This window comes from Caretta caretta, chromosome 11 (genome assembly GCF_965140235.1).
Source record: "Caretta caretta isolate rCarCar2 chromosome 11, rCarCar1.hap1, whole genome shotgun sequence".
Classification (NCBI taxonomy): Eukaryota; Metazoa; Chordata; order Testudines; family Cheloniidae; genus Caretta; species Caretta caretta.
Genome location: NC_134216.1, coordinates 33120931 through 33134285, shown reverse-complemented (window position 1 = coordinate 33134285; position 13355 = coordinate 33120931). Strand labels below are relative to the sequence as shown.

General features: G+C 40.2%; 2 protein-coding genes across 4 annotated transcripts in view; both read left to right on the top strand.

Moving 5' to 3' along the window:
• LY75 (lymphocyte antigen 75) overlaps window positions 1-4629 on the top strand; it is an 84541-nt gene extending 79912 nt beyond the window's left edge. The window contains 1 exon segment of the mRNA XM_048870232.2: window positions 1507-4629. Coding sequence (XP_048726189.1) covers window positions 1507-1691 — 185 coding nt within the window. The 3' untranslated portion in view covers window positions 1692-4629.
• A 1656-nt stretch (window positions 4630-6285) lies between these two features.
• The window catches only part of CD302 (CD302 molecule), a 38029-nt gene continuing 30959 nt past the window's right edge, over window positions 6286-13355 (top strand). Inside the window, exon 1 of one of the 3 annotated variants that reach the window (XM_048870250.2) lies at window positions 6286-6574. In XM_048870250.2, coding sequence (XP_048726207.1) covers window positions 6508-6574 — 67 coding nt within the window. In that variant the 5' untranslated portion in view covers window positions 6286-6507. The remainder of the gene's footprint in view (window positions 6575-13355) is intronic. The other 2 variants (XM_048870248.2, XM_048870247.2) reach the window with 2 other exon arrangements.

The window sequence follows — 13355 nt, the reverse complement described above, 5'->3', positions numbered from 1 at the left end:
TCATAGCAGCAAGTTTCCCCCTTACTAAGATACCCGTCTTTGCTAGCTATTTCTGTATAGGATGTGGCACTATGCTTTTTCCATTGAGGAGCAAGAATTACTTTAGCTATGAGTAAGAAGTCCCATGTTCAAGTTTATCCATTCTTGCACGCAGACAAGCTACACTAGACTACGGTCTTGTTTACTCTTAAAGGTTTGCTGGTATAACTTTACCTGCCTGATGGCTGGGGAAAGGATCCAGTTCCCATACTGCTACTTCACATTTCACTCCTTCCAGGATAGAAATCAGTTACTTGGGTCAGAAAGGGTCCTTGGAAGCAGTGGGATCTTTCAGATTTTGCCTATACCTCCATGGAAGTTGAGAGGGAGGAACAATGGGAAGCTAATATCTTCTCTGACCCTGCCTCAGAAATGGGTTTCCTCCTGCTTCTAGGAAGCTCAGGGACTTCGGAATTAAGTATGCACTGAGGTACAAAGTACATTTAAACAGTGACGAAAACCAACGTTAAAGACTATAGGTTTTTATGCTTCAGTGGAAATGTTTTCAGTAGTTAGACCTTTAAAGTGTGTCTCCACTTCAAAATTTGCTACTTCTGTTTTTCAAAAAATGTTCATGTCAGAGGACCCAAAGTACACTCAGTTATATTGAGTGCAATTCCACATTGATTGAAATGTAAATAATTTCTCAATAGATTAAGAAATGTCAGCAAAGTGATTCAAAATTAGCTACTAGATTAAATGGCACAAAACTTTGTTAAAACAGAGTTAATATTGTCCAGCAATATCTTGTGCCCTTCCAGAATGTCAAGTTCAGACTTCAGAAAACCAGGAAACACAGAGCTAAGGTACAACCCCATGTAACCTTAACTCTGGCCTCTTTGAGCAGTGCCCCCAAAACACTCCTACTACACATGCTCGCTCTGTCTTTTCACTGTAAAGGAAAGGAGCTATCTGCACTTGCCCTGCACTCAAACACTTAACATACTCTCCTGATAGACTACCACACTTGTGAAATTCAACAATCACTTCCCAAGTATATGCAAAAAAGCATTGCCAGAATAGTCACCTTTAATTTAAGAAAAGCTGCTTGTTTTTTGTTTTTTCTGGGGTGCTGTATCCCAGGACACTGTGGCAAATGGCCCCAAATTTAGATCACTGACCCTATTCTGAATCTCCAGGAGGCAAACCAAATTTCAAGGCAATCCAAGTAACCAGATGAATTGTAGCACAATTAGAACAGTCCAGCTTTAAACAGAAAGGGCTTCTTAACCTTAATTATAGTGGAGCTTGTGTTCAGCTATAATATTTGGCACTTATAGGAAACTAGCTTTTGAATTGATGGTGTGGAAAATATTAGTGTGTGTCTGTAAGACTTAAAATAGAGTTCCTGAACTTCAATAAAATGACTTTATAATAGATTTATACATACTAGTATAAAACTTTGCTGTATAACAAATATTTTTCAGTCAAAAACACTGATTAACTATGTTCATTTCTCTTTTACAGGCACTAATCATACTGGAGTGGCTATAGCATTTGCTCTGTTAATTATCCTAGTCTTGGTTGCCGGATTAATTTGGTATCTCTACAAAAAGAAACGGCTTCAGTGGGGTGGCTTCTTTGCAGTACGCTATGAACGAGGGATGAATGAAGATGAGACTGATAGTATGTTTACCAAAGATGGTTACTGACAAACTGTTCTTACTAATGGTTTTATTACAAATTCCACTGTGTGAAACTATGGGGAATGGGCTACTTGACACTTTATTAGTTCCTTCTGAAAAATGAGTAAGATGATTATTAACTCATGGCTAAATTATGCCCTCTAATACATGTGTGCAATTTTAAGGCAGTGGGAGTTAACTGAATTTGGCCTTACCTGTAAATCTTGCACAAGGTAGAAGTTCCCTGAGCCTCTATAGCTCTGTGATTCCATATTAACTCTGGGTACTGCCTCTAAAATCTTTACCTACATTATCTTTTTTTTTTACCAAAAAAAAAAAAAGAAAGAAAGAAAAAGGTGTTTTGGGGGGGTTACGGGTGAGGAATAGACATTTAAACTGCAAACTAAACAAACTTTAAATTAAATATCTACCTTTTTCAGGCAATTATTGATTTAAACCATTGGTGTCAAAAGACATACATTTTGAAGTACCGTACGTTCCCTGTTTCTAGCATTAGCACAAAATATGATGATAAATACCAGATAAATGATATTTGGAATAACCACTTTTGTAATAAGTCGTTAAGTATCAACTGTGATATAATACAAAAAGGCTTGTAACCACTAACAATTTCTGTTCCTACTGAGGTAGAATCTTAACATTTGGTATGCTCATTATGGTCCATTGAGTGCAAGAGAGAAAAAAAATTATATATCTGAACATTGATTTTTTTTTTCTCAGAGGCCACCAAAAGGCCATCATCACTCTTCCCTGTCATATTGAATGATTGTTCAGGTGTCCTTCAGAGCTAGAATCATGACGTAGAGTATGCTCTTTCACTATGGGATTCTATCAATAAGGAAATATCCCTATTAAAGAACCAGGTAACACTTAAGTCTGAGCCTATTGCAGGCTCATACATGAATAGCCATGACCTCCGAATATGCTGCTGGTGTCCACACAACTGGGATTAAGGGCTAAATACAAACATGAGCAAAATTCAAACCTTATGTAAATACTCTGTTATCTTCTAAAAACAGTTCAATGAATGGTGTACTTTTCACTGTAAGGAGACTCTCTTTTAAGCAAGAATTTTCAGTCTTCTTTCATAGGCTCTGATTTGTGGGTGATGCAAGTACCCCATAGTAGGCATGTTGAAAATCAATTTGTGGGAATGGGGAGGGAGTCGTAAAGGAAGACTAGCCTTAAACTAGTAGTTAGAGAATAACCTTTAAATCTGCCAAAATCCATCCTATGTTTTTAAAGTTGGTATAGAATTAGATCTGAATGATGATGTCCTGCACTAACACATGGGAAAGACTCACAGTTCATTTCCTAGTCTGTTGCACTCTGTTGTGTTCAACTCCAGTTGTGTGCATACATGCTACAAATTCTTGATCTATTTACATATTAGTTAAACTTGATTTTTATGTGCTGTGTCAATTGCCTTTCCTATATACTCAAAAAAGGCTACTAGAGTGAAGGGTTTTTTAAAATATATAGTTCTTGATTAAACCATTACAGTAAGTCACTGTGTGAAAGTGGAATAATAATTATAAGAAAAATGTTTCTTAATGCACATTGTCCGTTTAAGATCAGACCTGTTTACCATTTTGAAGGAGTGAATGCTATTTAAGTAAAAAAAGAAAAAACAAATAAAACGAATACTGTATACAAAAGACCAAATTAATCCCTGGTGTAATTCCATTGACATCAGTGTTATTACATCAGTAGTACATTTGGCCAAATAAGCTGAGAATACTACTGATTTTTTTAAGATACACTGTTAAGGGTGGCCGGCCAGAGAGCCTATTTATGAGCTTATTTTTGTTGCTGATGCAACACTTTCCTTTGTGCTTGTTTGCACTGTTCTGATATGCAATCTTTTAAAATAATATTTAGAAGTACAGTATCTCTCTAGCAAGATTCTTGTAGATGGTTTTAGTACCCGTATACAAGAATAGGTACCAGACAAGCACGCTCAAGAAAATAGTTCTGTATTAGTTCTCTAATTGGCCATAACTAAGAAAAGAGAGTAAGAAAGAAATTGGCCTTATAGCAATTTATGCAAAAAACTTTTGAAATTGGCTGCAATACCTTGGAGTAAATTTTAGGTAAAACGTGTGGCTATTTAACCTTGTTGCTGTGCTTCACATATTGCTTTTACAACAGTCTGGTTCTTGTGATCCTCTATTTTATTATAGTTATGAAACATTTATATTATAGAAGCACCAAGCAGAGTGGGGTCTTACTATGGTAAGTGTTGTACAAACACTTGAGGACACAGTTCTTGTCTCTGTGTATTTAATGACAAAAATTTCCAACTAATGTGATAAAATAAAATATTATCAATAAAGCGATAGGCAGCATGGCCATGATCCAGCAAAGCACTTAAACGTGCGTAATTTCAAGTTAACATAAATGCTTAAATGTTTTGCTGGATGGGGTCTAAATTAGTGGATTTAGAGAAGTTTGTACTGTATTAAATAAAGTTGTATATGGTTCAGTGTCCTTTTCTAACAAAAGTACAGATCAGGGTATATTTGTACAAATATAAATTAGATACATGTGTGTTCAGCCTTGCTAGTTTTATGACTGTTTGCACTTATGGGCTTGCCTGGATGTGAATTTACAGACAGAAAGTGTATTTTTAATGTTATTACCAAGATAACTAACTTATGATTTCAAGACACACATGAATATACAATAAAAGGATACAGTGTTTTTATAAAGTGTTTCATTTGTGTATTGTTGTGAATTATGTAAATAATTTTGTAAAGCACACTTCCAATGTTTTTTGCAATATACCAATAAATGGAATCTTGGGTAGCTTTTATTTCATTGAGCACAACTGTCTTAGCATAAATGAACAGCCCATTTTCTGGACTGAAGTGTACAGTGAGGATAATATACAAACATGCTCTTCTTCACTCTTGAAAGAATAAAATTTATAAAGTCAGCCTAATTTTTTTGCTTGTGTGGGAAAAATTAACAGAGCTGAATGTTTGTAGAGCACCTAGCACAATGGTGTTTCTACCAAAGAGTAATAACTAATATGATAAGGAGGTTGAGTAGAAACTTTGTGACTGATAAAAATTGGTGCTGTTGAATTCTTTTATAATGAGAAAAACATGTTACTGTGGAATACAAGAAGACTCCTAATGACTACCAGGCTTCTGCTGCACGGAGCTGGCAATACTTAAAGAGAAATCTGGCCAATTTAAGCATTTAATACATGCTAAGGTCTGATTCACTGGTGTCCATTTAATGAACCTCTGAAGTTGCGTAACAGCCCACAAGGGAATTCCCCTGAAAATAGGGGAAGTACCCATCAGGTGTAGTCATCTTATCTTCCAGCCTCAAGATACTTTGTCTGATGTATAATGAGACACATCAGTTATAAAATTTACATACCATCTTGTCTTTTTAAGATTTACTATGAATTCTCTCCTACCTAAAGGGACCTCTTAAATCTTTTTGGGCCAAATTCTGCTGTTCATACTGATATAAACCTCCCATTGACTCCAGTAAGAGCTTTTACTCAAGAAAGGACTGCAGAATTTGATTTTTTGTTAGCAAAGGAGACAAAAGGTCCTACAATGGTGGAGCCTGATTAAATGCAGGGCAGACCTTCTTCATTGGTGCTCAAGAATTAAGATAGGGGTTATTTTATCTTAATGTAATAGTATTTGTGGGTGAAGTTTACTGGGTATATTATAAATGTTAACTTATTCTAAAATACTAAAGGACAAGAAGAAGCATGAGAAAATGGGCTTTTTAAAAAACTATGTACTTCAACTCAAACTGGGAGTTGTCATGGGCCTCAAAATATATGCATCTATATTCTTCTTAGTGTCAATTGTAGTTTAAATTCCTTGGGGATGGGCTACATCTTCTGTGTTTGCACAGTATCATGTGTAATAAAAGGTGTGACAGGGGCGTGTGTGTAAAAGATTGATCTTTGTTATCCAGCCTCAGTCACATGACATGGGTCAAGGCTACCAAAGTTTCTGTGTCTGTCAAATGGCAGAGGTCAGTAGCCTACTGACTCCAGTGGCTACTGTTGTTTCCCTCCCCATGCCTGCGTTGCCTGTTTCTCTCCTGTTGGAAATAAAATGCAAACAATATAACCCAAACGTAACCCCCACCACGGAATAGAGACGATTGATAAATACAGACAGCTAGGCCAGGCTTTTCCATTGCAGTTCACAGGCATGTTACCAGCACAATCGAATACTGTTGAGATTTCAACCTTATTTCAATTCAGTTTTCAACTTTTGTACTCAGAGCCTATTCCATGGTAGTTTCCACGCGAAGAGGAGCGTGCAGAAGTGCCGAGGTCAGGCGTTTAGAGGAGCCATCTAAAAGCGAGGGGGGAGATGGAGGACAGAGCACGTCTTACACTAGTGAGGTGAGGGGAGATTTCTCCTGTTAGTGAACTTACAGCGTCCGCTGCGCTGTGCCTGGTGGCTAATACGAACCGTTCGGAAGGCAGGGCACGCTCGCCCCCCCAGCTGAAGGCGGAGGGAAGCAGAGCTGGCTCTGGACAGCCCAGGCACCTGGGGCTGGGCGTGACGGCTGACTCCGGTCATGCCCAGCAGATGCAGGGTGAGCCCCGCGCTGGAGCCAGCCCTGTTGGGAGCGGCGCGTTAGCCCAGCCCAGCCTAGCCTGTAGGGGTTGGCAGGCTTCGGGGGCCGCACGCCCGGCCGCCGGCCCCGGCCTGCCCCCGCAGTGGGTGGTGTCCGGCCGGCGCGCTGTTCCCCCCTGCAGGCGCAGCCCAGGCGGGAGGGGTCGGAGCCGCAGCCTTCCGAGAGCCGGCGCGAACTAGAGTGGGCCGGGGCTATGGAGCCCCGTTTCCCCGCGCTGCTCTGCCTGCTGGGTCTCCTCGCCACCGCCTCCGGAGCAGCCGGTAAGGTGCTCCCCTCCCGCGCCTGTCAGCCCCCACCCTCCGCTCGGGGTGCGGGGCCTCTGCCTCCCAGCAGCTGTCCCTCTCCGGCCGGGCGGGCGGGGCGTGACACCCGCTGCGGGAGGAAGCGCAGCCTACGCTGCTGGGTTTGCGGCCCGCGGAGTGGATGGGGCCCCCAGCTCGAGGGAAGGTTCCCCCCCCGTTCATTGTAAGTCCATAGAGGGGAGGAGTTCACCCTGCCAGTTGCATATTTCCCATTGCGGGGGCGCTGTGTTGGGCATTGCAGGCCCCTGGGGGTTGCTGCTGTCTGACGCTCTTGGCCTGCCATGAAAATAGATATTGTCTGGGCTAGAAAAATAGGCTATGTTTTTAAACGTGTGAGCGAAAACATGTTAACTAGCCCGACTTGAAACAGGACTTTGCACCACTGCAGCAGACATGGCCGGTTGTGTTAAAAAACCTGATAGCCGGCAGTGGTCAGCCTTTAAGGGAGTCTAGTGTTAGCCACAACCAGCAAACATTTTGAAACACAGCCTATTTTCAAATCTAGACAGGGCCACAGTCCCGTTATGTTTTTAGTCTTGCTCCTCATATAAAATCAGATGAGAGGCAAATTCATTTCCTGTTACTCAGGAGGGAAGAGAAGGCTTTGTGTTGTGTGCTGAGAAGTTTCATTTTCTGGAAAGTCCATTTGGCTAATGTATAGCTATTGAGAAACAGTGCAAAGCAAGGAACCCTTCTGACATGGGGCATTAAAAAAAACCATAATATAGTCTGGAGTGAGTGCCTTCTCATGCTTTTTTACCAAAACTAAGGACCCAGTCCTGCAAAAATGTAGACATATGTTCAACTCTAAGCATGTGAATAGACCCATTAATTTTATTTCAACTGGACAGTTTGAGTGAGTAAAGTTAAGTACGTGCATAAGTATTTGAAGGATTGGGACGTAATTGTGAAATGAAAAGTAGCAAAGGAAAGAACCAGTTAAACTAGGAAAAATGACACATGCGATGTGCTCCTATCAGTTAAATGCCTAATACCTGGGAACAATATTTTCCCCTTACCCAGGGTAGGCTTTTAAATAGAGCTTTTCTATTTCTAGTTATATAATAGGACTATGATCCTACATAATTGTGGTAAGGAAAGTGTGTGCACATTATCAACATATATATCAGCATTATGGCATAGAAAAAAATCATGTTAGTCTTGCAATTTATGAAAGAATTGCATTGCTACACAGTCATAAGTTATATGGTTAAGTGGTTTTGATTTTTCAAAGTACTTCAAAAGAAATGAAGAGGGTTTTCTCCTTTTGAATTTTTCAACATTTCTGCATTTTTCCTAGATAATGCTATTTACTTACTTTTCCACTTAACATGACTAATAAACTGATCAGTGTTATTTGTTAATGCACCAACATAATGCTGCTGTGTTTAGGTTACAAATTGTGTAGGGAAATGTTTAAATTTAAACAAAAAATGTTTTCATTTTTTTAAAAAAAAGTTTTAATTGTTATGGTAAAAGTGTCTAATGACTTGCATGCTTGCTTATACATCGTGACCCCATTCAGGATGAAACTCTCCACAGAAAGAGCAAAAGATACTGTGCAGTAACTGCACACAGAGACTAGCTCTTCTTTGTCTTGTCAGTTGAGGTACTGAAATTTCTGTGTGTCGCAGAGTAGCTACGCATAGTAGGAAGATAGGTGCACAAGCTCACAACAGCCTTGGACTAGGGTTTTCCCAGATGTAAAACTCAGGTGACAGTGGCTATTTCTCCACTGCATAGCTAACCTGGGTGACTGAGCACCTGGATCAGAGCATTCAGGTTAGCATAGCCTTGGGTATCAGCCTCCCCACTGCAAACCCCTACCCTAGTTACTGTGTCTTCACTGTTTCTGCGCTCACCCGTGTGTGTCTGGGGGCATGGTTCTTTGTGTTGAAATGCTCTAGGATTCTTTTCCGGTCAGTTAGGGAAGAACTTGTCTGTCCTTCAGGGGAAATTGTGGGAAGGCATTGTAGGGCTATCAGCGCTTGAATGATTTTTCCCCTCTGGATCCTCATCGCAAGGTGGATTCTAGCATGAGTTAAAGCAGAGCCCAGAATCTAATTCATGCTGCCAGCCTGGTAAGCTAGCCTAGGTTTAAAGCACCTCCAAATCCAGACCAGTGGCTTTTTTTTTTTTTTTTTTTGGTGGATGATAGGTGCGTTAACCGGGGCCTTACCTGGTTTTTAGCCTAAACTGTGCCTTGTAGACATACCCTGTTTGTTAAGGAAAGAGACAGGCAGAAGAGCTGCTTCTGGGAACAGGGTAGAGGTGACTTACTTGGGGCCTGGGTAATGGGGAGTTGCCTCTGTGCAGTTTCTTACAATCCCTGTGTGTGGAATCAAGACTTGTGTACATTTGGTAAATAAATAAATTACAGTAAGAAAATACCTGACTGCTTAACTGATTTCTGCTTCAGATGGGAAACTGAACTGCAAAGCCTCAAAAATCTGCTACCCTTGCCAAAGGAGCAACATTATTTCTTTGTATTTACAGTAATGCCTAGAGGCTCTTAGGCGATGTCTACGCTAGCACTTCTGTTGGTAAAACTTTTCTCAGTCAGGGGTATGAAAAAACCACACCTCTGACCGACATAAGTTTCCCTGACAGAAGCGCTGGTGTGGACAGCGCTGTCGGTGGGAAATGCTCTCCTGATGACATAGCTACTGCTGCTCTTTGGGGGTGGTTTAATTATGCAGATGGGAAAGCTCTCTCCCATTGGCATAGAGTGGCCTGGCTACCCAGGAGACCTTACAGCGATGCAGCTGCAGCAGTACAGCCGTGCTTCTCTATGGTCTGTAGTGTAGACATAGCCGAAGTGAGATCAGGGCCCCATTGCGTTAGTCACTGCTCAAACACATAGGGCTAGTCTACACTAGAAGTGTTACAGCTGCACTGCTGTAGTGCTTCTTGTGAAGATGCTCTGTGCTGAGAAGAGAGCTCTCCCATCGGCATAATAAAACCACCTCCATGAGAGGCAGTAACTATGATGTCAGGAGAATCTCTCCCACTGACATAGTGCTGTCCACACCAGCACATAGGTTGGTGTAACTTATGTCATCACCCAGGAGAGTGGCTTATTCACACCCCTGAGTGACGTAAATTATAGTGACATAAGTGGTAGTGTGTACAAGCCCATCGTAAGAGAGCATCTGCCCAAAGAGCTTGCAATCTAAATAGACAAAATAATTAAAGGGGGTGGGGAAAGAATTAAAGCGTGGAGAGGTGAAGTGACTTGTCCAAAGTCATAAAGCAGGTCAGTAGCAGAACTAGGAAGATAACACAAGCTTCCTGAGTCCCAGCCCACTGCCTTATCCACTACCCCAATCTGGCTCTTGGACAAAACCCTAGAGTTTGGGCCAGGATCCAAGTAGCAGTTGCACACTATAGATTTGTCTACAGACTCTACACAAACAATTAGACTGCAGCTAGCTCTGGTGTGAATCTGATCCTCACTAGCTTACCGCACAGTCTGTTTATGTGCAAAGTTCATTAATGAACTATTGACGCGTCTGCAGGGTCCATACAGACAGTTAGACTGCAGCAGATTAGTGTATGGTAGATTCACACTCCAGCTGGCTGCAGTCTAATTGTTTGTGTAAACAAACCTGTATTGTGCAAGAGCTTCTTGGATAGCTACTTGTCTACTTTGTGCTGCCCTTGATACATGGAATGGGGGTACACTTCATGCATGCTGGCCTTCTCGCTGTGGGAAAGATTGTCCCCATCTGTAGAAAATCCCATGAGAGGAGAGTTGTGGGGGGATGATAATTCCAGGCAGTTCCCCTTGCTGACTTTTCTCCCACATTGTTCTGTGGGGTGGGATGGAAATTCTCTCTCTTACCCTTCCACCACAAAAGGGAAAGGGATTTGGTCTCTGGAAGTACAGGACCATCTGGATGTAGATTATGTGCCTTCCCACTCCTTTCTGGCCTGAAATTGCTCTTTTTGATACATGCATCCTCCCATCCAGACACATCCATGCCCTCTCAGTCAGCATAGTACCATTAGCCTACAACAGTGGTTCTCATCCAGGAGTACATGTGCCCCTGGGCGTACGCAGAGGTCTACCGGGGGTACATCAACTCATCTAGATGTTTGCCTAGTTTACAACAGGCTACATAAAAAGCACAAGCAAAGTCAGTACAAATTAAAATTTCCTACAGACAATGACTTGTTTATACTGTTCTGTATACTATACACTGAAATGTAAGTACAATATTTATATTCCAATAGATTTATTTTATAATTATATAGTAAAAATAAGGAAGTAAGCAATTTTTCAGTAATAGTGTGCTGTGACACTTTTGTATTTTTATGTCTGATTTTGTAAGCAAGTAGTTTTTAAGTGAGGTGAAACTTGGGAGGGTAGGCAAGACCAGTCAGACTCCTGAAACGGGTACAGTAGTCTGGAAAGGTTGAGAGCCACTGGCCTACTACAAGCATGTTACAGATGGTTGGTTTTGAAGTGTAGGTAGGGCCTGAGTGTTGAAGAATGTATGGTATATTTCACAATTTACAGCAAATTTGTGTTGTAACTGTCATTCATTTACTGATTTTTTTTGCCTTGACAGTATTTTAGTTTCTCTTTTCTGTTGTCGAAAATAACTACATGTAATTGCGTATGCAAAATATAGGGCTTAAGAGTTTGTAGTGGTTCTATTTCTTTCTTTTTTAATCAAATGTACCATCTGTTCATTGCTCTGGACATATGCTACACATTTTTAAAAAATTGAAAGGGTGAAATAAATTCTGTGGCTTGTGAGTGATTCCATGGCTTTATGGCTGAACATAAACGAAAGACAAGTATCAAGATTTTAAAAATGGATTGTGATTTAGGTGAGTTTAAGTGGCTGCATTGTTGCCATTTCTGCAGTGCTGCTTTATTTTTAATAGTATTATATGAAGTACTTAGATTTTTATGGTTAGAAAAGACTATTCTGTTCTTAATAAGTGTGTGAAACTCTTACTAACTAAACCCAATGGAGGGTGATTAAGTTATTTAATATGGCTTTAAAGGGGTATAGCTATAAGCAATGGGATGGAATTAAACAAGGAGAAATGTGAGCTAAATATTAGGGGGGGGAATTTCAATAATGAGCTCTAGAAGGATGGGGAAGTCTCCCATGAGAAATGGGGCAGTTCATTTAAAACTGAACTTGACAAAGCATTAGGAAAATATACATTTCTACCAATGGAAGAATTGACTTTCAAATGCTGCAGAACTTGTAAAATGTGATTAATCCACTTTTATTCTTTATTATAAAAATAATTTAATCAACAGAAGTGGCCACCAACCACATGAAGGTCCTAACTGGAAACTAACATTTTTTTTTACTGATTTATAATACATTTATTTTGTATTGATTGAGGTTTTACTGTGGTTACATGGTACTACAGTCTGTATCTGAAGCACCCCTGGGTATGTACTTGTGATACAGAGAAGCATCTAGAGTATTTATAATCTAAACAGCACTGGTTATTGGCGTTCTCTACTTTTTAGCACCAGTAGAATAATTATTTTTTTCTAAGGCTCCTTCCTGTTAAAAATAGAGTGTTAATGATAAGAAATGAAACAAACAATTACTGCAAAGTGTTGGGGTCTTCTTTTATAATTGAAATCCCTTTGTATTCACATTTCTTGTGAAAATAGAGGTCTGCTCTCCCATGTTTGCTTGTTGGGGAATGCACATAGATACTCATAACCCATCAAATATTTTCAAAAGTCAGGTGTATATGAGAATCCTCAAGTACTTTTCAGATATTAGTGAGGTTAACCTCACAATCCTTCTTTAATGGATTATGAAATTGAGGCATAAAGGAAGCATATATATTAGAAAAATTGGTACCTGTATTTTTGCAATAGCCAGGAATGGTGCAGGTGTACCTGGGCTAAACTGTTTGATTAGCTAGGTTTTGGATGTTTTTATCACCTTGCATGAAAACTTGTGTGCTGGAGTCACATCCACACTAGTGGTTGATCCCCATTGCTAGCTGTTACTGTAAAACAAATCGCCAATATTCTAAGTGTGAATGGAATTGCAGAGGAAGTCTGTGGCAGAACTGAGTAAAACCCAGATCCCTGTACACCTATGCCTTAACCACCAGACCATGCTTCCTCCCTGTACAATATATAGTTCATATATACTTTTTTTTAAATGTGAGTAAAAATCATCTCACTTATACATTACTGCCCCATAGCCTGTAAGAAAAGATAGAGTGAGGTATAGATGGGTATAATAAGGTGTTTTTATTTAAAACAAAAGTATATGAAAGGTTTCTAATATTAGAAACCAATATTTTCCTCTTCCTTCTGTATGTCACTTGTCATCTTAGATTTTTAATCTGATCAGGGATGGGAAGCATATTGTTAATGTGCTTGTACATGTCCTAGCACAAGGTGGCCCTGATCCTGACTGAGGCCTCTGGGCATTACTGTAATACACACAAATCCTGCTAGAATTAATTCAAATTGTATTAATTGTATTAACTGTGTAAATGCCACATATGCATGGATCATGTATTTCAAAGCAAACAGATGCACCTTAAAACTCTTGGCCATTAGCAAGCCTATGAAAGACTTGCCCAACTGGAAATGTAATTTTGATTTGTCTTATAAACACACCTGAGCTTGGCCTAAACTAGAGAATGATTGTAGGTCTAATTGACACAGTACTTAAAATGTTGGTGGCAGCTGGCAGCCCCTATACATTAGGACTCTCAATTTTGCTACCACCAG